General features: G+C 47.9%; 1 protein-coding gene across 2 annotated transcripts in view; it reads right to left on the bottom strand.

Annotated features, from left to right (window-relative positions):
- The window catches only part of tnpo1 (transportin 1), a 45,228-nt gene that overhangs the window by 9,067 nt on the left and 10,064 nt on the right, over positions 1 to 26,097 (bottom strand). For both annotated transcript variants that reach the window (XR_010325552.1, XM_064309109.1), the window contains exons 6-20: positions 17,020 to 17,153; positions 16,568 to 16,649; positions 14,623 to 14,745; positions 12,516 to 12,634; positions 11,801 to 11,861; positions 10,743 to 10,911; positions 7,718 to 7,870; positions 6,621 to 6,846; positions 4,855 to 5,026; positions 3,830 to 3,916; positions 3,360 to 3,467; positions 2,786 to 2,944; positions 788 to 875; positions 557 to 655; positions 135 to 230 (exon numbers count right to left, since the gene is read on the bottom strand). Coding sequence is in view for 1 of the 2 variants with exons in the window: in XM_064309109.1 (XP_064165179.1) it covers positions 135 to 230; positions 557 to 655; positions 788 to 875; positions 2,786 to 2,944; positions 3,360 to 3,467; positions 3,830 to 3,916; positions 4,855 to 5,026; positions 6,621 to 6,846; positions 7,718 to 7,870; positions 10,743 to 10,911; positions 11,801 to 11,861; positions 12,516 to 12,634; positions 14,623 to 14,745; positions 16,568 to 16,649; positions 17,020 to 17,153 (1,876 nt within the window). In the remaining variant the exon portion in view is untranslated. The remainder of the gene's footprint in view (positions 1 to 134; positions 231 to 556; positions 656 to 787; positions 876 to 2,785; positions 2,945 to 3,359; positions 3,468 to 3,829; positions 3,917 to 4,854; positions 5,027 to 6,620; positions 6,847 to 7,717; positions 7,871 to 10,742; positions 10,912 to 11,800; positions 11,862 to 12,515; positions 12,635 to 14,622; positions 14,746 to 16,567; positions 16,650 to 17,019; positions 17,154 to 26,097) is intronic.

Raw genomic sequence — 26,097 nt, forward strand, 5'->3', positions numbered from 1 at the left:
CCAAAGCTTGTAAAGCACAGCTCGGGGGGGGTTAAGGCGAGATTAATAGGCACTCCAGGTTGTGATCTGCCCCACTCTGGCAGTGAACACCTCCCTCGGGGCTGCCTAGCTCAGCACGCGCCACCGTGTGGTACCTGTGTTCTCCAACAATGTCTTGGGGGTATTTGGTCGGTTAATGATCTCCACCAGCTGGTGCAACACCATGGCTATGTAGGGCTGCATTTCAGCGCCTGTGGGAGGAGACAGCATTGCTGGAACAAGGGCCCATTGCGCGTACAACAAAAACAGGCCCATTTACATCAGCTGGAGGGATCACTTTATAGCAGTTCTGTAGATCTTGTTTGAGGCCACAGTGTGTGAAATAGTACCCAGACTGTACAATTCCCAAACTAATCATATCTCAGTTTATACCCATTTACACCTTTAAAACAGAGCAGTCACACTGCATATTTATAACTATTCCAGGCGATGCTACCAGGCTACAGAGGGCACCTTGAGTACCTTTCCGTGATCATGCAAATTCAGAAGAAGCCTTCCAATCTTTGAAAGCACTTACCCATTTGAATAGATATCTCCCCGATTGCCCATGTTGCATTGTTGCACACTGATATTAATTCTGGGTTGAGATTAGTACCCAGAATAGGCATAAAATCCGCTGTTAGGAAATAAACAAAAAAGAAAAGTATATTGACAATTTACTGTGGGTGTCAATAAGGACAATAGCCACTGGCTTCAGTTTCAGATGTGCACTGTGGCAGATGGTATCGATCCTGGTGGAAGTACATACCGATACATGGCTTCACGTGCTGAAAGCAAGCCTTGGTTAAATCACCCAGCAAGGCAAACGAACTCTGCCGCACCTCCGGCATTTTGTCCTAAAAGAAAGCAGAGAGCAACAGGGGTTACCCTTCGCACACCACATCTGCACTGGGCAGGGGCTGTGCCCAGAGGGGTCAGCTGTTCTAGCGTTCAGGTCAATACGCAACGCTAATCCAGTCCACCGCTCATCGTATCCATACAACATCAGGATGCAAGATCATGACCGCATTGCAAAGGTTAAAGATGGCCATGTTGACCGTTTGCCAAGCTTTGTTTAATCCCTCACTGTGTATTGACTATCCGTCACAAGCGTGCCCATCTTTAGAGGCACACAGACTGCACTAACTCCCACTGAATGACACTGTCTATGAATGGTAAGATTTTAAGGGTCAAACGATGCCCATCAGCTTCTCTCTCGTGTTATTTTGAGTTTCCTCTGAGCATACAGACCAGAAGCTACTACTGCAAGACAACAGCACAGAAAGAGAAAATACTGTGCCATTTTGAATTCAGCAAAGACTACAATTACACATTCCCCCTATACTGTACAGTCAGAATGCGAGAACAGACCAATACTTCCTGTTTCTTAATCGGATCATTTCCTGTCAAAGGTAACAAAGAACGGCCTCCGAGGCACTCGCTTATTTAAGGCCGGGGCAGCTAGGACATTCGGTGCGAAAGGCAACGCTTAGATGTCCAATGTGCTATGCGCCGCTGCTCAAGCTCTCACGTCATCATCAGTTTAGAGCTCTGTTGCTACTTTCCCACTGCTGCTGCAGAGGCTATAATTAGACCACGGGGCGTGTCCTGGGTGTGGTTTCTGCCTCAGACTTCCAGGTCTCACAGCGGGGGTGCCCCTCCTCTGCTTTTGTGCGTTTTGTTTGTTTTGCCTCCCGGTTTGCGTAATGCAGTTAGCATTGTTTAAAGGGCCATGAGGCGAACGCTAGGCTCGCTATGTTTCGTCAGTCCGGCTCCCTTTCTAGCACCACGTCCTGTATTCACTTGTATCCTAATTTTCTTGTATTCATTTCAGTCTGTTTATTGTGAATATATATTTTTCCCCCCCCTCTTCCTTTATCCCATTCCCATTCTGTCTTTCTCTTCGACAGTAATTACCTGGCCACTTTTTTGTCCATCATATTAAACTAAACACCAGAGAGGCAACTGGTGAACTGCACCTTGGTGTGATGAACCTTAAAATTGGGAAAGGGTATCCCATTTTTAAAATATGCATATTGTATAAATTCTGAAATTATATTTTTCTTGCTACAACAAGCAATATAGATGTACATGTTAACGTATTAAAATCTCAAGTACTCCTCAATAGCTCACTGCTGGATACATTTTTCATGACAGAATTCAACTGAATATGCACAAGTCACATGCAGAGATTTCTTAGAAATCAGTATGCCAATCCCAAACACAGTCTTAACATACACAGGGGAAAGAGAAAAGAGGACTGCCTCTTGGCCTAGCCACCGGTTACCTAAATGCACTGTTACATTAGCAGCTGGTAACCTAAATGCACTGATACATTAGCCGCTGGTTACCTAAATGCACTGATACATTAGCCACTGGTTACCTAAATGCACTGATACATTAGCCACTGGTTACCTAAATGCACTGATACATTAGCCGCTGGTTACCTAAATGCACTGATACATTAGCAGCTGGTTACCTAAATGCACTGATACATTAGCCGCTGGTTACCTAAATGTACTGGCACATTAGCCGCTGGTTACCTAAATGTACTGGCACATTAGCCGCTGGTTACCTAAATGTACTGGCACATTAGCCGCTGGTTACCTAAATGTACTGGCACATTAGCCGCTGGTTACCTAAATGCACTGATACATTAGCAGCTGGTTACCTAAATGCACTGATACATTAGCAGCTGGTTACCTAAATGTACTGGCACATTAGCCACTGGTTACCTGCATGCACTGATACATTAGCCACTGGTTACCTGCATGCACTGATACATCAGCGTGAGGATGTTGCTGCGTGCCACCAGCTGCTCGATGTTTCCTCCCAGGCCCTCGGCCAGGCCGCTCAGCAGGTCCAGCGCTACGATCATGAAGTCTTTGTCTGGCGCTTCGTACTGGTCGGGCTGCGAGTTGTGGAGCTGACAGAGGAAGGGGGGGGGGGGGTTTCCATGAACATTCCACTCCACAGAACTCTTAGCAGCATAAAACATTTAAGGGTCAGCATCGTGACACCTTCCCAGAACTACTCCTGGTCCCCTGCATGCGAACGCGAGCCTGCGCTTCCTCCCTCCCCCCCCCCCAAACCCCGCCAGCGCACACAGCCGTTTGGCACGCTCTGGAGGGTGTTTACCAGCTGCGAAACAAAACAACAGAAGAAGAGCGCGGGTCTGTTTATGTAACGGCGGACTTGCGTACAGCTCTGGGACGTCTGCCCAAACCTTCGCCGTCACGTTTAAAAAGCAGACAAAGACGACGTACAGCAGAACGAAAGCAAGATGCTACAGCGGTAAGGGTAAGGGTAAGGCCTGCTTCGGACCCTTCGGGGGTACTCACCATGGCCTGGGCGAGAGTTTTCTGCACCAGGTTGACGCAGCGCTGGTACACGGGCTCACAGTATGGGAGGAAGCCAGACTGCAGGGCAGTGGCCACAGAGGACAGGCACTGTGGAGGACGGTACAGAGCGCTAATCCTGAGCAACACACAACTCAACAAACCCCCCCCCGATAACAGGAAATCATTAAGCACCTGCTCAACACGCTACCACAAACGAGCTACGCATCTGGCTGGCGGCTACATTTCATTCACGCTAACGAGAGAAATCACGTCACCATAGACATAGTTTTTGGGAGGGGACTTTGCGCCTCAACCTCTTCACTGCCTGCGTTGCATCACAGCTGAGCCTCATTGTGTAACTGCGCTAAGCCAGCGGGAATGTGCGCTTTATAAAGGGGCTTTGACTGCTCCCCTCCTGCATTGTCCTCTGTACTTTCCAACCGCCTCCTCCGGGAACAGCGGAGGGTCACCTCAAGTAAAGGGAAGAGATCCTTGTCTTCGTCCTTCAGCTGGTTCCATTTCTGAATAAGAGGAGGCATCAGCATCTGGATGTACTCCTACAGACAAAAAGGACCAAACGCATTACTTATACATACAGCTCCTCTCAAAGTGATTACATCTCATTTCATACAATTATCTGCCTATGAAGCAGGATGTTCGGGGAGTTCAGCTCTGGTCTGTGTTAAACTTAAGCTGTTGATCAGCACTTTGAGAAATCGTCCAGCTCTTCAGTGATTACTGTGCGAGATCCAAATCAGACAGTTTTTCCATTTTAAGGTTAATGCTGTGCATATGGCTCGCGTGTTTTATTTCCTCGCTTTAATATATTGCTGGGAGACTGCTTTGAAGATAACTAGAAAACCATGGCAGGCTGCAGCTGAAAATGTTTAGTGTTACAGAAATGCTTTTTTCTATATTTCTGTATTTATTTATTTTTCTCATAGCACAACGGTATTCACAATGTGTCTGCAAGTAACCAAGATTCAGCTACAAAACCTCAGCCAAATATCTACATGTAAAACGTATGCATCATCCAATCATTTTTTTATTACTGATATCCTCATCGTCTGTAGCCAAGTGAGATTTACCTACTCCTGATGAAACAAGATTACAGTGTAAACCGATTTTGTTTTTACTCCAAAATGTTATGCAAAGACACAACAATCTCGAGCCAGATGTTTGAGCATTAATACCCAAGAGGCAGCATTTTCTAGACCGGTGCATCAGAATGCACATCACTGAAATAGAATACCGAAACACTATGTTTCAGTGTTTTCAAACATCGGACCGTAAATTGATAATGGAGTTGGCCATTAGCTAAGGTGTCCTCTGGGCCGCGTTCCAGCAAAGCCTTTGGGCTACGTCTCTGTTTTCCATCAGACTGGGAGGTGAAAACCTGGGATGGAGAATCTCTGCTTCTGGTCACAGTAGAGGACCCTGATCTACCCTGAGGGGTCTGGAGGGGTCTGGAGGGGCCGCAGTGTGACCTCATTACCGGCTTGTTGAGGTGGTGCCCGACGGAGTCGGCCAGGGTCCCGATGGCATCGTACAGGATGAGCAGGTTTTTGTGCTGGTACTTGCTGAAGGCGAAGACGAGGGTGTCCAGAATGTAGGCGAGGTAGGGCACCAGCTCTGTGCAAGCCTCCTCCTCCAGAGTAGCAAAGGCACTGAGGAGGAGTGAGAGAAGGAGGGAGGGAAAGAGAGAGAGAGGGGGATGGATGTTTAAAGTGTTTCTCCCCTGCGCTGTGCTCTCCTGGCTGGGACTCAGTGGTCTCCCCTCTGAGATACCCCCCCACAGAGATAACGTCAACGTCAAGCAGCTGCCTCCCGGGCTTGCGGCCATCTTTGTTTCATAGCCAGTAATTACATCACATCTGACCCAAAGTACTCCTTTATGTCACCAGGGTGGATTTAGAAACTCAAGAGACTTCAGCATACAAGAGACAGCCCAATACAGTGGTACACATTCCTATAGCGCACACGTGCATTAGACAAAAAGCACGTGACCATTATGAATGAGGCTGCCATGTTGTCCGGCACACGTGGACAGCACACAGCGCACAGAGAAGAGGGTGCAGCACGGGCACCCTGGCCTGTACCCCCCCTCCTGCGGTACACCTGCCCCTCTTACAGCCAGCGCGGCGGCATGGCCGTTAGCCCCGACGGGACTGAGGAACACAGCGCGTCAAGCAGACAGGAGAACCGACCGTTCCCATTCAATGGCTCCACCAAGAGTGCCAAACCAAAAAGCGGGCAGGAAACACGCTTCTTGGGGGGCAGCTCCGAGTCCTCAACCTCGGAGCCTCTCCTCCGCAAAAAAAACCTTCCGGCCCGGGCCGTGCGTGACGCCTCGGGCCGGGGGGGGGAGGGCGAGCGGGGGGAGGAGGGTGATGGGAGGCGACGGAGCAGGAGTGAGTTTCCCTGACAAAGACCCCGCCGGCCCAGACATCAGGGCCGCATTAAGCTTTCACGGCTCGGCGAGCTCGAGCGGATCCCCGCCCCTCAGTAAGTGCTTTCGCATGTTATCGCGCGCACGGGCCCAGGCTTCCTGGCCGGCGCTGCACACCATCGCGGGCATTAAGAGCTCCTCGAACATCATTAGCGGCGTGAACGCAGGAATCCCAGAGAGGGGGGTCCCTGTCAGTTCTCGCAAATACGGTTTCCCGCCCATAAAAATTAAATGGCTTACAATAAGCTGTTGTGTGGCGAGTAATGCACGTGCAGTGCAAATAAAACGCTGCCCGGATTGCATAATTATGGCGGTGCTATCGGAACGGAAAATAAATCTCAATTTTAAATGGAATCCGCATGCCACAGAAAGCAATCACCAAAGCTACTTAATAATGGAGTACCTCCCCCTAGTGGACAATTTACAGTATCAAGCTACTTGCAAAACCCGACTGGTTTGCGTGTATAAATGGAACTGATGTAGGCCATGGTAAATGGCTGAATGTACAGAATAAAAACAAATTCCAAACATTTTCTAACAATAGCTTCTCAAAATAAGAGGCAGGGTACATCTCTGAATAGCAGTTCTTTATGAAACCAGTGACCATATTTTGAAAAAAATTTGGTTAGACACCCGTTAGGCTCAGTTTGACTTCAGACATAAGAAACCTATGCCAGGCTTCATCTAAATGTTTAAAAATAACATGCACACACACACAAACAGTTCTAAACTAAGCAAACAAATAAATGGTTTTAAACTGAACTCTCCACAGCGAGTCGAACCCGGCTCTCCGTGCAACCTTGGGGTCCTACCTGCAGGCTGCCTCCTGGACGCGCTTGTTGCTGTCCAGGATGCGTTTGAGCAGCTCGGTCATCAAGGGCTTCAGGTAGGTGTCGGGCGGCTGGCTGACCACCCAGTGTGCGTAGCGGCTGAGCGTCCAGCAGGTGATGGAGCGCACCAGGGCCTTCTTGTCAGAGAGGCACTGGACCAGGTGGGGGATGAGCTCGGGGAGGTATGGGATCATGCCCTGCATGCAGCCTGGGCGAGAAGTGGGAGGGAAACACGTTACGCGGACGTTCACGTCACTAAAACTCACACTGTGCTTATCCCACACCCTGCAGTTAAATACTGGTCTGAAAGACCTTTCCTAATGCATGATGAATCACTTACTCATACACCTTGTGAGGAACATTTCCAAGAGAATGGTCGCACAAGGTCAGTTATTCATTAAATAAACCTTCAGCCAACCGCTTTTCAGTATTCAGACATAACCAGTACATTTTATATTTATGTAGAAGTGTTTTCTTCCATACCTGACCACATGCTGAAAAACAACATATTCAGCAATGTGTGTGCCTACAAGCTAAACTACCAAGATTCGTCCTGTAACTCATGTAGGCCTGTCCAACACTAGCACCTCCTGGGTCATAATTCATGTCACGCAGCCTACATCTGGTTGTGCAGTTATGGTTTGGAATGTGAAACGGTCAGTTAAGGCAGCTTTGAGTTCAAGTTTGAAATACTGGAGAAAGCTGGGTGTGGCGGTCCACACTCCACACTGCGTGTCAAATGTGAATCGCACGTACATTTGAGGGTGCGGATTGGTTTACCTCAAAGAGGAACCTAAAAGGCAAAACGCTACTCGTGTAGCATTTCACTGTCAGACTGACAGAGGCCTCGCAGTGGTGCACCACTACTATGTCCGTTACCTTTGATATTTAGCTACTCTTACTCACGTAGAGCTACAGGGACAGCGATGACTTGCATTCCAACACGCTGAATAAATAGCAGAAGTAAACCCAGTACCGGCCCATGGAATGGGGCCTGCAGCTCAGAGGTTAAAAGCCCTGCTCCCCTCACCGCTGCGGCGGTGGCGGTCCGGGGCAGAGCAGGACCGGGCACTACCTGCCTTCAGCAATGGCACCCAGCACCAGGATGCCGGACTCCTTGACGACCCACTCGGGGTGAAAGAGCAGCTCCTTCAGAAGGGGCAGGATGTGCAGCAGCAGGTCGTCCCGAAACACGTTGGCCAGGACGTCCAGGGCGGCTGCAGAACACTTCCCTGCAGAGCGAGAGAGAGGCAGAGGCAGAGAAAGGAGGAAGAAAAAAGAAGCTTACTTCATCACTGTCCTCCTATAAAACATGCTGTACAGCAGGTATGCCCAAACCTTTTCAGTGATGACCCAAAGACATCAATACAAGCTTTGAACAACCTAAACTGATGTCATGTCATTAATAACAGTTAATTCACTACTAATTGTTAAACTGCTGACAACAGCCATGTTTTTAATACCTAAAAGCTAACTGAAAGGACAAAGTTGCAATTAATCACTGAAAGCAGTCAAATGAACTACGTTTAAGGCTTTATCAATGAAGCATGGCATGGGTAAAAAGTGCTCAAATTGCCAGACAGAAAACTGTAGGATTAAAACAGAATTAAGGCTATAGTCAATGAGTCTCTTTTTAATGGTATGTATCAGCCACTTATACATTTCTAGGGGAACTTCAAAGAAATTAGGTAATTACAGCCAATATTTCAATAATTTTACAGTTTTTGTCAAAAGCACAAAAGACAGAATCGCGATGATTAGATAAAGCCGTTAACTATAATGCATTGTATGAGCGTGTGAATGAGGTGGAATCGGCACTCGCTCCTCGTGGGGTGGAGTAGGAATGACGCACCAGTCAACATTAAAGCAGGTATTTATGTGATAATATGAAACACACTGTCAACTGGCTGACCGACCCATTGTTTGTCCACCGTGGATAGCCAAGCAAGAGCGTCAAGGACAACTGACAGTTTGGTGAATTCACACAATTTAGCAGAGTGCAGTAGGAGTCACAGGGGTCGCCCTCTCGAAAATAAATGACTTTCTGCGAGAGCGCAGCGGTAATAGCGTGTTTGGAGTAAATTAGGGTTTACTCATAATGATTTCACGACCGAATAGATATCTCCCCCGTAGTTTGTGCACCGTTGCTGTACTGATCCAGCCAACGGGTATTCTGAACAACTGAGCCAATCCCGTCATTCGCATTCAAGACAGGCGGGCAGAAGCCGGAGCAGGAGGAACACAATGAGATAGCGGTGCTGCATTCATTACCGACTGCTGTCTGGCTAGCTGCTGGTCGGGAGCTGGGTACGAGGGCTTTGCTAATACAGTGGAAACCGGACGGGAAACATTATTCCGTCTGCAATTACACACAATCTCATCTAAGACTGATCAGATGTTTGCACAGACGATCGATATGTAGAGTCTTAAAACGGGAAATGAGCACTGTGTCTGGCTGCGGGCTCACCAGCAGAATGGAAATTTTAAAAATTAGCAGAAAATGAACATTAGTGCCATGAGGGGCTATCCTTTCTCTCCCTCAGCCCGAGATCCCCGCCGCGTCCACGCCGCGACGCTACTCACGACCGAACACAGTGCCGAGGGCTTGGAGGTTTCTTATTTTCTGCGAGAAAGCCTGTCTTTCCTCTTCGCCGTCTGCCAAGTGCATTGTCCCAGGCGCCTGCGTGTAATCTGCGCTGCAGGGGAAATGGCCGTGATTCACACAGGGCAGGCACGAGCCTGGAATGAGCAGCTTCTGATCGCCGCCGCCAAAACCTCCATGAAAAATACATCGGCTGCGCGTTTTCCAATCACGGCGAAGGCGCGCGTACGCATTTTTAAACGCGTTTCGCGGACCCCGACCACGTCTCCCGCTTCCCCGCGAGACAGACGGCGAATCGGAGTTCGTTCGCTCTCCGCCGACGCCGCGCACACCGCAGACCAACACCGAAATCTCCCAATCCACATCGGCTCCGAGCGGCAAAGACTGCGGAAGATCAGGAAGATCAGCCCAGGGCGTCGTCCAATGACCACCGCGGACCGAGCTGCTGTTTGGCAAATGAAGGCAGACTACGCATAATAGCATCGAGAATAAGACCACGAAAGCAAAGCTGTGAGACAGTGAGCGGCCTGCTGTCCCCTCACGAAGACAATGCTCCCAGACGAACCGAAAACACCAGCCCATAGACATGTCGTCATAGTTACCTAGCATCACCGTGGAGGCTGACATCCCACGCAATGATGCGGACTGTTCTCATGACAACTATCATCACTGATAGCTGTAATTAATGAATCATACCACAGCAAAGCTTTGCACACACTGTAAAAATGTGCTGCTTAAATCATAAAAGCATCCGGTGTCAATATAGGTTTGTTATATGGATACACATTATAGAATCATAATCATCTGACTCTTGTGAGATTTTATAATGGTATTTTATCATTTAACAACTGTTTAGATTAAGCAGCATTCCTGAATTAGATTAGTATCTGCTTAACTGTACTATCAGAGTGTATCACACCAAAACCTTCGATTTCATTGCAGGCATTCAGCAGACGCACTTATCCAGAGCGACTTACACAAGTTTTTATTTATTTTGTTTTATATTTCACATCCACTTATACAGCTGGATATATACTGAATAGAAACTGAAGCACTGCAGGTTAAGTACCTTGCTCAAGGGAACAAGGGTACCTATGACCTTTGGGTTACAAGCCCAGTTTCTTACCCATTATACTACACTGCCGCCCATGTACACAACTACTAGTATCTGAGGCTGAATCAGTGTGGTAGAGACTCCCATAGCTATGTGTCTAATGTCAATGAGTAATGGTGCGAAGAGGCCAACTCCTACCTCAAACAAAACAGCAGAAAGCACTTACATGATCAGAATATAAAAATGCAAAGGCTCATTTTGTTGTAGTTCATCCTACAATACTCCAAAACCATACTTTAAAAAAAAGTAGAGGGAGCTTCGGCAACGACACCGGAGTTAGTGACAAGCAGCACTACGCAGAGCTAGGCCACACACAGACCAGAGGGCCAGAGAGAGCTGCGTCGCCGCGGAGACCGGGGCTGCCGTGCGCTGCACTGCCGTCACTCACGCAGGTTCCAGTCGGAGATGGTGTCGTCGTCGTCCAGGTCGTCGTCGTCGTCGTCGTCCTCCTCGATGCCGTCCGCCTCGTGCTGCTGGGCCACCGTCCGCGAGCGGTGGAAACGCGGCCGGATGTCCTGCTCGTTGTCCGGGATCGCCTCGTCCTCCTCCACGTCGCCCTGGAAATGGCCAACGCAAACGCTGGTGTGACGCAGTGCAGGAACAGCTGTACAGTTAATGCGCAGATGCAGCGATCTAAAGGGCAACTGCTCTTCTTCCCTAAAACACTTTCTAATGGAGGATTCAATTAAGTTGTGACTCCTGGCGACACATCTCTAATGGGCCTGTTTCCCGCAGTGTAGCCAGTCTGTACAAGAAGCGCAGCTACATGACCTCATCACACAAGAGGATCATTACACTAATAAGAACGAGCGGTAAAATGACTAATTGCGCGCACTACATTCCAACACATACTACAGCCTCCATTTAGCACGGGACCTTCAGCAGGGAATCACCACTGCTCTTTAAAGAGCGAGTCACAGGTCACTCACGCCTGATTTGGCCTCCTTTGATTTCTAAAACCAGGTCAAATGAGTGGAACGGTTAATGAAACACTGGAGCACGGCGGTGTGCAGTATCCCCTTTTCTGAGTCACAGACAAACACGCGGAGGTTCTGCATTGCCAGACAACCATCACTGGCTGACAGATGGCAGTTCGTCAGCGCTGGGCCTCCAGACCAAAGCTCTGCTTCCCAACACCCAAGAGCTACCCCCTTGGGCTGCCCGAAAAGGGGATTAGACCACACATTCTTAATCTTTCAGGGAAATATCATTGTTCAGCCGCCCCCCCCCCCCGTTTTTTCATGAGCCTCTCCCATTTTACTCAGTGTACACAGTCTAGTGTGCTTGCAACTAACTGCAGCAAACCAAATGAAACCAATCCTTCTCCAAAGGTCAGACCTCTCAAAATCACACTGTTCTTTGAGCCATTAGCCTCCAGGGATGTTGCAAACACCACAACACAGGAAAAGTTTTCATTTTTAAGATAAGTAAATGGTCCCAGTTTACCTTCAGGAGGATGATGTCAATCTCAGAGTACTTCATCCCATTAACAAGAACCGGAGTCAACCTAGAGCAGGATGCAGGAAAAAGTGAAAATAGTGAAAAAGACTCTTCATAAGTGCCTCAGAAACAGGAGACTTCACTTCGGTGGCTTAACTGCATTGCACTCAGCCAGAGGACAAAGATGGCAATCTCCAAAAAGAGAAAATGTGGATTTTCAACCACAGGTGCCAATTTTAGGTGCACAAAAGATAAGCACTTTCAATTTTGAGGAAAGGAACAAAACCTGAAGTTAATAATGGTTGAAAATACATACCTATAAAAAGACAAAAAAAAGTCTCAAGAACTTTACTCAAAAAAGATGAAAATTACAGAGTCATAAATGCATATCACCATTGTATTCGTTCATTAACATGCAAGGGATAGCATCTGTGTGAAAGCCTTGACAGAAATTGTGAGACTGTTGTCCTTTCACAAAATAACACTAGAAACTCATCCAATAATCTAGAGAAACTGCGTCCACTCCCAGATCTGGAGGTGGGCGCTTCTCTTGGTCCCAGAGATGCTGCTCAAACAGCAGCAGGAACCAGGGACGTTTCCATCTAGTCAGTGGTTCTGATTACGACCAGACGTGTGTCTGAGCAAAGACCAGAGGCCTGTGTGCCTCCAGCGTTCGCGGTGGGCGGGTGTGGCGGGTACGGCGGGTACAGCGGGCGCTCACTTGGAGAGGTGCCCGCCTAGCACGTCCTTGCACACGGGCTGCTCCGCCAGGGTCAGCCAGAACTCGCAGGCCTCCAGCGCCACGTTCTCGTCCTGGTCCTGGGTGCGCTGGAGCATGTACTGGGGGGGACAAAGCACAGGCCACACCACGGGTCGCTACGGCAACAGTGTACATTCACTTCCTGGTACCAAGTCAACTACAGTATGAAAACTGAACCAAGGGGAAGAGACAGAATCGAGAACTTTAAAAATGAGAGAATGCAGACGTCAGAGGCCCATGTGGGCTGGTTAGATGAGAACTGCCATTTTGTGAGCAGTGATATCAAACGCAGCATCGGGGTTTGATCTGTAGCTTATAGGCAAACTAAAGTTTCTAACACACAGCCTCCTCCTTCCCTCCTCTGCAGACGTGTAACACACGTGTACGAAAGAGAACGTCAAACAGGGCAGCTAATCTGTCACCATCACGTCAAAAGCGGGACGTGGAAAACCACAAAACCCGACCCCCAGAGGGCCCCTCGGCCGAGCCAAAGAGTTTCCGCTCCGGTCCTTTCAAAACTACGCCAACTCTGCCTTCGAGCTCCTGGATACAATTTACATCTAATCACCGGAGTGGTCTGGATTTAAAAATATATCTGCGACATGCATTTTCTTTAATCCTATGCATAAGCTTACGGGCATGCTGAGATACTATGGAGTGAGACTGCGCTAGCATTGTAGCATGGGGCAATCTAGTAAAGGCCTGCATTTGAATACACTCCAGTCTGGTTTAATACTGCTTGAAGCCACTGGTGCCTGCTTGGGAATCACATTATGCGACTGCTCTTAGAAATCAGACAGCACTCTGTTTGAGGCCTGTCAGTCTGAGTCGACATCAGACTCCGGTATTATGACATGTCATCAGACGTCTCTTTATGCTTCACTTAAATGCTGGGAACACTATCAGTAGCCTAAAGCATAACGAAACATGCCTTTCATCTTTGACTTCAAGATAAATGAACACATAAGGACATACTACAAACAAAGCACAAATGTCAGATTTGTAAGGATTCAGTGTGCTACGGATTCATTTCCTTCAAATCTTACTGAACTGTACTATGGCATGCTGTTCAAATAAATTTAGATTTTTTTAAAGGCATAGTTCACTTTCTGGGGTTTTTGACATCATTTCTGTTTTTGTGAATGCTTTCATTGGCCGAGATAGTTTTTGTGTGCAATGACAGTTACAACTGAAGGAAGTCGTTTCAAAAAACCTTGTAAAGTGACCTATCCCTTTAAGCTGGAAAACGTTCGCGTTTTGATTGCAGACTGCATTTTGCAATTTGTCCACACGGTGGTGCTTTTAATCTTATTTTACAGACTTCTCCCAGACAGCTAAATCAAGGCATATGTACACCTATACGTGAGGGGCATTTCATATTAGCCAGACAAGTTATTCTACACAATGCGCAGGCCATTTTTTCCATGGAGAAAAAGGCCAGTACTTTTATGCCTGTACCACTGCAATGACACTAATTGAGCAATGCTGCAGAGGGTTGTGAGCACAAAGCTTCCCTGTTATCTCTGAATGACAGCAGTCTGGCTGCTCACGTCCTCACAGCGCAGAGCACAGTAACTGGGAGTGGCTCTGACTCTGTGCTGATGAATCACCTTGAGTGGAGAAGGCAGACAGGGTGGGAGGGGCTTTACTGTGGCAGGCAGGGTGGGAGGGGCTTCACTGTGGCAGTCAGGGTGGGAGGGGCAGTGGCAGACAGTGTGGGAGGGGCTCCACTGTGGCAGGCAGGGTGGGAGGGGCTCTACTGTGGCAGGCAGGGTGGGAGGGGCTTTACAGTGGCAGACAGTGTGGGAGGGGCACTACTGTGGCTGTTTCAGGCAGGGTGGGAGGGGCTTTACTGTGGCAGACAGTGTGGGAGGGGCACTACTGTGGCTGTTTCAGGCAGGGTGGGAGGGGCTTTACTGTGGCAGGCAGGGTGGGAGGGGCACTACTGCACACGTACGCACACACGCGCACACACACACACACACACACACACACACACACACACACACACACACGCACACACGCACACACACACACACACGCTCTGCCGGTCGCAGGCAGGCCTCACCTCGATGATGTTGTGCATGTGCGGGAGGAGGCGGTCCATTCGGACCTCCAGCAGCATGACCAGCGCCCGGCACACGTTCTTCCTCACCTCGGACTCCTCATCGCCCGCCAGAGCAAACAGGTTCTGAGAGACGGGCACAGAAAGGGGCTCATGTGACCTCGCTCTCCGACCCGCATCACACAAAGGCCCCTCTGTTAACGGGAAACAAAACCACACAATCGCTTCACAGGGTTTAATGCTTCTCGATGCCTAAATCTGCCTTTAGTTACACCACCAAAATGAAGCTTCCTAAATAAGTGACATGCTCAACTCCTGTACCACAGCAGTGATCCCTCTCAGTGGATATTCTCAATGGAAAGCCAGACACATTGGTTTGGGTACACACAGAAAAGGCTCAAGGGACCAAAATATGCTCACTTTAACACAAAGAATCTATCTATTAAAACATGATCATACTACTGCAAAATGATGTTGCCTACTCTATTTTTATCTATCACTACGAGCCTTCAAACCACAAAGGTGGCTGTCCTGAAACACTGAAATCCTGTTTCATATGAAACCTCAATGAAAGCCAGAAGTCTACATTCCATTGGCAGACACTCCTATCCAGAGTACGAGAACACAAAAGCATTGCCATGCTTTACTTATAATAGTTATAGTGCCAGACCTGGCTAACAACTCGCCATGCTAATGCTTGAGCCGCAATATAGTATCCCTAAAGAGCCATCGTTCCTTCAGAAAGAAAACACCTGTGAAACCTTGTTTGTTCTCAAGCTTTTGATAATGATTTTAGTACATGTTGATAACCATTCTTGTAACATTTTCTTGTCAAATAAATGAAAATGAGATTGCCAATGGCAATGGCACTGAACCACTGCTAACACTACCAGACCAATGAGTATATACGCAGCTACACAAACTGGCTATACCAAACAGGACCTGAAATACAAATCCCAAATACATACATACCTGCATCCGTAAGAAATTCTAAAAAGAAACATCTAACGCCACAAAAGTACTATGAGCTGAACGAGTACAAAAGCAGGAGTGTTTGGGGCGGGGATAAGAAGTAACCCATGACACAGACTGAGAACGAGGGGCTAACTTCCTCTCTGTCAGCAGTGCTCAGAACGAATTGTTACTCGGGTCACACCTCCTAGATAAAACAGACCATCTGTGAAGCTTCTCTAAATAGGTTGTGTATGTATTTAAGTGTTCATGTGATCAAGAGGAGGTTCTTGAGGATTCCTAACAACAGTTCAATTCGTACATTTTATTTCAGAGAAGTGGAGAGAAGCTCTCTCGGTTTTGAGACTTAGCCAGAAGTACCACAAAAGGGTTTGTGTAAGCCTTTCTTCTTAAAACTTAAAACAAAGAGATTTCTTTTCATTCTGAGTATCCATTATAGTACAGCTAAGAATCATGTACTTAAAATCCACTGCAATGTTACCCTTACAGATCGGCTTCAAGTAGGACTTTCTATGGCTATGTTCATGCGTTTGTTATGATACCCGCTTGCTCATTTAATTCCATTTAATACTTGAGTAAGGCCACTCACAAAAGCAGCCTGACAAAGCAGAAACGCACTGAGCTGTGCATAGTCCTCAGTTCAACGCCTGATATTTTATTTTAGTCCTCTATTCACCACTTGAGCACCAACTCTAGAAATCAGTGCGTTCATCAGAACATCACGGTACAAAGCAGCATCAATTATTCACCAGGAGCTGAAAGACCGGATCAATTACAAATGTCATCATTCAGCTCGTTAGGGATCCCTAACGATGTCTCCGCGGTATCCGTTTGCTCCCATAAGGGATGCCTGGAGCACCTGCAGCGCTTCAGCGACTGCGTCCCTGCGGAAACAGCAGGGCCTGAGGCCGCTGAGCCACTCAACCTGAGACCCGCGCGTTCCGAAGCGCTTGGCTGAGGACGGGGGCTGACTCACCTCGATGAAAGAGTCGATGTGGAGCATGAGCGCCTGGGTTCGGCAGATGATGAACTGGTTGACGCAGGCGATGGCGTGGGACCTGACGGAGGACAGAGGAGAGCGGCTCACGGTGAGGCCTTGTGTGGTCAAAAGAATCAGCACGTTTCCTCACACCTCCCGTCCGCAGGCTGGGGGCGTACATACTTCTCAAACATCTGCAAGTGGGGCGGCGCTAAATCGGCCTGATGCAGGTAACCTTTCTGCGCCTGCTTATTTGAAGGACCCTACCGCAGTTCACAGCAATCACATGACATTTTTGGTTTTGAAAAGTGCATCATAAAATGATTAGTGTTCATTTATGAGTCATATTTTAACACTGAACACTTATTTTGGACAGGCAGTGTGACAGTCACCCATGTCTGGGTCCTGAGGCAGGCTGAGGACAGGAGGACCAGCTTTGGCGCTCGCACCTGATTTTGGGACTGCTGTGCTTGAAGAACTGCAGGAACTTGGGGATCATGATGTTCAGGGGCCGGTCCAGAATGTCACTGTCCAGGATCTCGGCCGAATCCTCGCATATCTTCTGGAGAGCACCAAACGCCCCCTGGGGGAAACAGCCGAGAGGAAGGAAATGAGGTCACGGGTTCGAGGGCACCGATCCTCGGCTGTTGGTTTCCCTGGAAACCGGCGGTCAGCTAACAGACGCCCCAAACCGATAATCTCTACGCCAGGCCAGCGCTGCCTGGCCTGGCAGAACTACACTGCTGATTGGCTGCGCTCCAGCTCTCTGTCACCAGGTAATGCGCTGCGTGCCAGATCACATCTGGCATCCAACCCGCCTGTTTTCAACTGCCATCTCCTGCAAACTAGCCAGGAGATACACTAAACTTTTTATTATTTTCTTCTACCTGCAAATTATATATTTGAATGACAAGCAGAGTTTGCAAGGAATTACTTATTTAGCTGAAATACATTTAAAATTCCTTTCAAACACAACGTCCAGCCTCCAGAATGAATGTCACACTGCATCAGTACATCACTACATCAGTCTATCTATATTATTTCTATCATTCCTTTAAATAGTCAATTTAAGTGGGTTAACCTTTCAAAATCTGGCATTCAGGCACACTACCTGGGTACAAAAAGTGTCCATGAATTTCAACTAAAGGCCCAGGAAACATACAAGTCTGACAGCTTAATTTTCCTTGTTGGAAAATTAATTTAATCACGAGCTCTGTGCACTGGTACTTGACATTCAATTGATTCATTTAAAATAAAGGCCAATATTATTATTTTTCTTTCTCTTTTTTTACTTGAACGCGCAGGCTAGTCTCATTTACCACAGGATTTTTTTTTTTTTAAAAGCATTGAGCGAGTCTTCAATTACACAAAATATTTGGCTCGGAAACGAGAACTGATCTTATAAACATACACACTGGGCCTTTGGCGGAGAGGCTTTTTAAAGACGCTTTCCAGCACCAGCGGGACACGCTCAGAGAGCACGGCATGCGGGCGACGTCTGGCCTTTAAATGTGCATTTACAGCCCGTGTTCACACTCACACCTGCTGGAGCCCTGTGACTTAAATGCCCTTTCAGCAGCTACTTCCCCGAGCGCCGTCTCCTAGCAGCGCGGTCTCCTAGTAGCGCAGTCTGCTAGTAGCGCGGTCTGCTAGCGGTGTGGTCTGCTAGTAGCGCGGTCTGCTAGCGGTGTGGTCTGCTAGCGGTGTGATCTGCTAGTAGCGTGGTCCGCTAGCGGTGTGGTCTCCTAGCAGTGTGATCTGCTAGCAGTGTGATCTGCTCGTGGTACGGTCTGCTCGCAGCGCGAGTGGGTCTTCGCGCCCAGCAGCGGTCCGCGGGACTCGGGGAGGTTTTTTTGGGGCTCATGAATATTTAAGCGCGTGAGACGCGGCGGGCGGCGAGCCCTGGGCCCGCGTGCGGTGGAATGCGAGCAGAGCCGAGCAGAGCGCGACGAAGGGCGCCGGCGGCACGCCTCCCGCCCCGGGACGTTGCCACGGCAACCGTACCCGTGCCGACTTCTGCTCCCGCGGCTGCGGCGTAATCCGGGGGAACGGGAGAGAGTTCCCCGCCCCCGCCGACGGAGCGGGAGAGTTTTCGCCCAGACCCCCCCCCCCCCCACCGCCGCCGCGCCGAATTCACTTTGTCGGCCGCCAAGGTCAAAGCGGGCGTCGCCTCCCGGCTAGACGAAACCTCTGCTTCTCCCCGGCGCGGCGCGCTCCTGCGAGCACAGGCTGCTGGAGGCAGCTCTCATTTTCGGCAGGACTGACGGCCGTCGGGAGCCACCGCCGGTCTGTCGGAGGCGTCACACGGGCCGCGTGTACAAAGGGCTCGGACTGTCATCAGTCACGACAGCAAAACTGCTCTCGGGCAGTCCTAAATATAGCACTCCCTATCGTTCTGTAACCGCTTATCGCCCAGCACCTGCTCTGGGCTTTTAATAGAAAAGCGTAGGGAGTGGCGGTCTCACGCCGCATTCTCCAACGCGGCTCCAGCGAAACCCTACGAGCCAGTCGGGAAACGCTCTCTTAAAGCGCCGCGTCCCTGAATGCGCTGGGCAGCCTATCGCTCTGGAAACGAGGTCTGCTGCAGCCCGAGCGGCTGTACGGATGAGTCTGAAGGGAGCGCGCGAGCTCGACGGAGCAGGTCTAGGCAATGCGCTTAACCTGCGTTCTGCTAGCGAAACCGCATCCGCGTAAATATCAAATGTGAACAATAGGGCTCCCAGCTCCCCCAAAACCACGCCTTATACCATCAGCACAAAAAACCGAGCGAGAAACAAAAGGCAAGAGCACAACCAGGCCGACAGACAACGCAACGGCTGTCCTTTTATTTTTAATCGACACCAAAATTTCTGGTCACCCACAGGACGTCCTGTTTCTTATCCCCTAATGCACACCCAAAACATCGCTGAAGCGCTCGACTCATTAGGAGGCAACTCGATCTGCGCAGACCAAGCAGGGCTGCCCTGCAGGCATTTTAGAGCCCGTTTTTAATAGCAGGAAATGTCAGCAATCAGATCGGAGTTAAATATTAATGCAGCAATAAAGAAGAAAAAAAAAAAAAAAAAAGAGTCCTTTCCCCACTAGTGGCTATCTGGACCGCTGCCAAGGCTACACGACCGCTCCTCTGCTTTGTCTCTGTACCGCGTTCCCGGAACTGAAATGTCTGTTAATCGGGTGGTACAGACGTCCGTTTCTACGCCGTGCTGCTTGAGGCCTCAACGAATGAGCTTTGCTCAGGTGCGTGAGTGTGTCCAGCACAAAGCTACGGGAACAGGCCGAACATATCTGTCTTTTTTTATTTTTTTATCGTCAAGAACCACAACAGGAATATCCCAGGTTAGCATCGGGCGGGCATGAACAGAGCTGCGCTGACGTCTCTCACTTTATTTGGAACTAACTATTTATTATGTACTTCAAATGTTATTCCGTCTGGAGTATAAAACGTGTTTTTCAAAGGTGTGCTGCTCTTGTCTGTAGTACCCTCATTGTTATTTTTGTGAAATAAAAAAATATTGATCACAAATAAAATTTTGAAAAATACCACGGCAGTAATATGAATTTCTTTACAGCAGTCTCGGCATGTTAGCTCTTGCATACAGCTCGCATCAAGACTATAATGCTGGGGACCCTTTCTGATCAAATTCAAGTGAGTTCTACAAAGAAGCACAGACATCCTCCAGGCTACAGTTCTTTTTAATTCTATTTATTTTTATTTTTATGGGGGGGGGGAGGGGTTTGTTTAAGCAAAGTGTCTTGGAATTTCAACAGAGACCCATTAACATTTCATAATCAATTTGCAATCTGGATCAGCAAAAAAATCCCCAAAAGATCCGTTTCTGACATTTCACTACAGCAAAGTCTATTAGTACCATTGACGCAGCCTATTGATTGCATCAAAAAGTGCAACAACTAAAGCTTATCTTTACCATGACAGTAGTGCTGTACTCGCTAAAAATATATACATAGTCTGAAAATAAATCTACTGTCCCCATAACTAGCTGTATATTAGTTAACACTCGTTTCATTTACTTTATAGGCCTACTGCCCATGTCCTGGAGTACTTCGCCAAGTACAAGCGTCACATATCCCATTTTACCATTTTTGTCAGATTAGTTTACTCATTTAAAAACGTGTGCCATTTTCAGACCAGCAATTTTATTGTTTTAGAGCTTAATCTAATCTATTGATTTCCTGTCCACAGACAAATTCTTTTCCAAATCGCCCTGAATGCATCACAGCCATCTGAGTGTAGCTGCAGTTAAAATGAGCCCAGCATGCTCTTGCTCTGTGACGAGCTCAGGTACAGCACTCTGCATATGTGTGTGTGTGTGTGTGTGTGTATGTGCGTGCGTGTGCATGTGTGTGTGTGTGGTGGGGGGGGGGGGGTTGGGGGGAGGAGGCGGTATGGAGAGAGAGCGAACAGCCCGGTAAACCTTTTATAGTTTCTAATCACAACTCCAGATCTTGCCGGCAGAAAATAACTGACCTAAATCTGCGCCGCGGCTGAGAAGCTCTGCTTTGAGAGGGAACGGTTTACAGAGCATCTTCACACAGAAAACCACGAGGCGCTTGACTGCACCGTTCTCATCCCATCTCCCCTTTAGATCCTGGCAGAGGCAATCTCGTGCACTTCAGCTCCCATTTGAGCCCAATTTGACTCTTAGTGCCACTCGGGTAAGAGGGGGAATGAGCGCCTGTGTCTCCCGGGAGCTGGAGATCCCTGCTACACCAACAGGGTTTATAATGGTGTTCCACAATCATGCACTACGTCTCACTACACTACACTACCCATGATTCAACTGAAGCGTTCATTCACTCTTAATTCTTCCTCCAAAAAAATCAAGGCACATAACAACAGTATATAGTTCATCTTAGGGCTCTCTGGTCAGCTGCTCATTTGGTCATGTACACACAGGCTTCACTGGCCTCTACCGGTTCCCACGTTTTATGTGGCATCCAGGCCGTAAAGGTTGCATGCCATGTTCATAAGAATCACAAATTAGGTGGAAAAAAAAACATCTGCAAGTTGCTGATCAGTTTATATCTATATCCGTGGAAATAGAACTCAAATTTTAAATCAGGCATGAAATTGGCTGTATTTGGTTAGCCGCTTGGCTTGCTACACTGCAAACCTGATACCATTTCTGTTAAGGTTCCTTGCAGGGAAGGGGAGCGGCTTATTTTAAGCCCAGGTCTTAACAAATGCCATTACTGTATTAACAGCCCTGCTGTGGCACACAGGGCTCAGTGAGAGAACAACCCGGAACACATAATATGAACATGGCCAAAGAAACAGCCCATGAGAAATGGCAGCTTATCAGAAGCCGTAAAGGTCCAAAAGGCATCCAGGAAGTTTTCTGTTTTTTCTTAAGTCAACAGCACTGCATATTCAGCTCTTGGAAATGGGACAGTGAAAAACAATGGTAAGGCACACATTGAACTTAAGAACCCTCCAACTTCAGATTTCAGCTTTTGACAAACTCTATGCTTTCCATTCAACCTTGGCTGTGTAACAGAACGCACTTTACAACCTTTCTTGTAAACATGTACCCCTCACATTCGCTTCACTTCAATGCAGTGTGCTGCCAAAAGGATATGCTTTTATGGGGGCGTATGTGGAGTACATTTACGATTAGTGTATTTTTAAAAACCTTACAGATGCTGAAGCACTCAATGGACTGAGAAGAGTGGGCTTGAATGAGATTCCTTCACTGGCTCATATTCGCATAGCCAGTGCATAGATGCATCTTGCAGTGAAGCCAGCCTCCACTGTAGCGATGCCATCAGGGTGCTCTGGTTCCTTATGAACGCGGTCAGACCCATGTTCACTGAACAGACCTCTTCCCCTTCTCCACGGTCACCTCGACGCCTGCAGGGGAGTGCTTACTCGCACGCCTGTTTCCACAGCAACGGCACACAGTCAGCCTCCAACCTCCACGTTCTTTCAAAAAGCTTTGTTTTTTTTTAGGTGTGCCAGGTTGTAAACCGGGGCGAGCACACTCGACAGCGCCGGGACTGTGCAGAACATGCAGGGAGGCAGGCTCTCAGGTGTCCTGTTGAGCCAAAGCGCTCCCTCTCACCACAGCCATTTAGCATGCTATCCACACATAAGCGTGACTGTGCAATGTTCACTGTGACCTGCAACCCCCTGAGGTCACGTGTAATTGGCCATAGCGTTAGGTTTGTTTATTATGAAACACGCAATATAAGTCTTAAATAATTCTATTCAAAGCAATCCAAAAAAGACACTGATTACACACATGAATCACTGGCAAGGTTTGTACTGGAACAAGGTGGTCAGAGTGCTACCTATACAGCAGTAAAGTATCTGCAGTTGTATTGGTAGTAAAGCTTGAAAGAAAAACTCCTTTTTTTTTTTTACTTCACCATCTTAGATGTTTCAAAAGGAATTTTCAACAGGGTTCTGCCTTACACACAGAACATTGTATGTGAACAAAAATGCAGCAAGTATTCTCCTAGCTTCAATCTAATAAAGGTCCAACAATTTTAAAAAATTCAGATAGAAAACTGAAAATTCTGAAACCAGAAGATGGACGTGGACATAAATATCAACCAGAGTTTTTGTCATAAGAGATATATATATATATATATATATATATATGGCAGAATGAAACTGAATTTCATCCCTTTCTTTGAGACGTTCAGAATTCTCCCAAACAGACACAGAAAGAGCTTTTTTTCACCCATCGTGTGCAGACAGTCTGCTCCAGGCCCACGTGATCCAGCAGGCTGATAGAGAGATCTGTCCCCCACAGTAAAGGGGAGGCTGTGCTTACTCATCACACCGGTGAGGAGCGCTTATGAAACAGACGGCGCTCCGTTGGAGAAATTTCGTCGAGAGAGAGAGAACATCGTTTGAGTCTGCCGGTTGTGGCTCCCCTGGTAGAACATCCAGTTCCCGCTTCTAAACATCTGTATACGGATCTGTTTCCACTGAGGGCAGTGTGTGTGTGTGTGTGTGCGTGCGTGCGTGTGCATGTGCGTGTGTGTGTGTGTGTGTCCGCGCGTGTGCGTTTGTGTGCGTGTGTGTGTGCGTGCGTGCATGTATGCGAGTGTGTGTGTGTGTGTGTGTGTTTGCGTGTGTGTGCGTGCATGCGTGGGGGGGGCAAGCACAACCTGAGCCACTTTCTCCGGCGCGTTTGCACCAGCAGCTGTTTGGCTTTTCATGCACGGGGCCTGGCACCCGTCCAGAGGCCGCGCTGCTCCACGGGAGCAGAGTCGCCGCTATTTTAGGGGCTGACGCGCGGGGCCACGTACCCACGCCGCAGAATTGTGAATGACAAAAGAAGAGCGCGAGGCGGCGCGCGGGTCACATGCTGGAGGAGGGCGCGCTCGGAGGGGACGTCACGCCGCCATACCATCCCGCGAAACTACGCCCTTCAAACAGCCGAGATAACAGCTCATACAGGCACGGACCAGCAGAGCACTTAGCATCGCAGGGCTTTTCCGTCTATGAAGGTGGACAGGATATATGGTATAAGCTGCCACCTGTATCGTACAGAGTCATGCCATAAGCCAGCGAGGATACTGTGTGCATACTAATACCAGCACTAAAACAACCTTTTGAGGGAAGGGACTTTTATGTCTGACATCCCAATTATGAATACTACTGGACGACAGCAGCGTAGAGTCTAGGTACTCACGCAGTAGCATAGCAACCATTCACCCATAAATCATTTATATTACAGTACAATCACTTAGCAGACACTCTTATCCAGAGCGACTCATAAAAGCAGAGAACATTAGTGTTAGTCTCAGGAATACAAGTTTGATTATTACCCCTAAATATTGCCATCTTCTAATTAAATATTGGGACATATTCTCTTATAATGAGAGCAAAAAATGTTGCAAAACCAGCTGCCGACAATATTATCTCAAAAGACTAAAAACCATAGCTGTGGTAATTTTATCGTTATTAAATGGTCCTTTTCCACATTCCTATTATAATGTACTTTTGATAAAACGGTTAATAGAAATGTAATGTACTTTGCATTATTTTTATTATTATTATTATTATTATTATGCATTCCTCTGTAATATACATTACATTTCTCTGACACCGTTTCCAATTTCTAGGTAAAATATTTGAATTACTCAAATTGACTGCGTGCAATCACCAAACTTCAGCATTGTAAATATTTCATACATTTAAATAGTTCAAGCTCAATATTCAATAACCAATTTCTCCGTTGAAGCTTTCAGACCATCGTCTATCATCAACAATGCAACGGCAGCTTCTGATACCCGCATTAAAAAGCCATAAAGGCTGATGCAGCTGCCCATTATAAAAAGGCATCATATCACTTCAGTGCACACGGCTGGGTGATGACTCAAGATGCAATTCCCGTATTGCTTCATCCGCCCAACAAACAACGGCACAAAATCATAAAAAAAAGATGAAAGGAGTCCGCTTGCAGTGAATCAGCAATGATCTAAAGACTACTGTTATTCACAGCGATGCCATGCAACAGTGCATTCCTGGAAAGCTTGCACAGACACAACCATCGCTACTGATAGGCACAGTTGACATAGTGCTGTGAGACACCTGAATTCAATGTGTGGTACAGGACTGCCCTTTAAAAGATGCTTATAAAGACACTTTTTCAGTTAGAAGCGATATTATACTGCATTTGTTTTTCAAAGAGCTTCGCGGGTAAACATTAACCCTGCCCCCCCCCCTCACCTTCATACTATCAATCATTTTGCGGGACAGCCACATGACGTGAGCAAGATTGGGGTAAGACTAGCAGTTAATCACAGCCATGCAATCTACCCAGTCTGTATGCTTTTGGAGATAAGTCACTAGTGACAAGATTGTTGCACAGTGATGAATCCAAAGCTCAATTCTAAACATGTGGACGGGATTAAACTACAATGAACGCGGCCAAAAAAAACAGGAGTTACACAATGCAAAAGCAACACGGCCAGCGACATGCATCTCCTCCAGACTCCTTCCATGGATATTAAGCACAGAGCCAGCATTGCTAAAAACCCGGCAGCAAATACATTAAGAGGGGCACCGCCGACTGCTGTAGTCACAAAGAGAGGATCGCTGGGAAATATCTGTTTCCTGCTGAACCAGAAAGAGAACTCCTCGCTGTGCACAGTGGCTCTTCCCATGCGTTCACTCTTACGTACAAATAAAAGTGAACCTGATGACAGGACCGCGAACACAAAACTGCACCGCGGTCAGGCCGCTGCAGCTGGGAGCCACGGTCTCCCCCCCCCCTGCTTAGAGCTGTCCGAATCAATAAAGCTCTGCGAGTCAAAGATCCACATGCAAGAAGCTCAGTCGACGTCAGCAAACGTCAATAAGCGTGTGGCAAAACAAGAGGTGGGTCTCCTAGCCCCTCCCCCTGACCAATCACCAAACACCCTATCCCAAAGCCCCACCCCTAACTGCTGCGATTAAATGTCCGTCCTGGAGTCACGTGGGCCGCATCGTGACTCTGCAATATCTGGCCTTGTTTTATCTACTTAAGGAAAAGGCTGGATGGTGTCAAGCC

This window comes from Anguilla rostrata, chromosome 14 (genome assembly GCF_018555375.3).
Source record: "Anguilla rostrata isolate EN2019 chromosome 14, ASM1855537v3, whole genome shotgun sequence".
Taxonomy (NCBI): domain Eukaryota; kingdom Metazoa; phylum Chordata; class Actinopteri; order Anguilliformes; family Anguillidae; genus Anguilla; species Anguilla rostrata.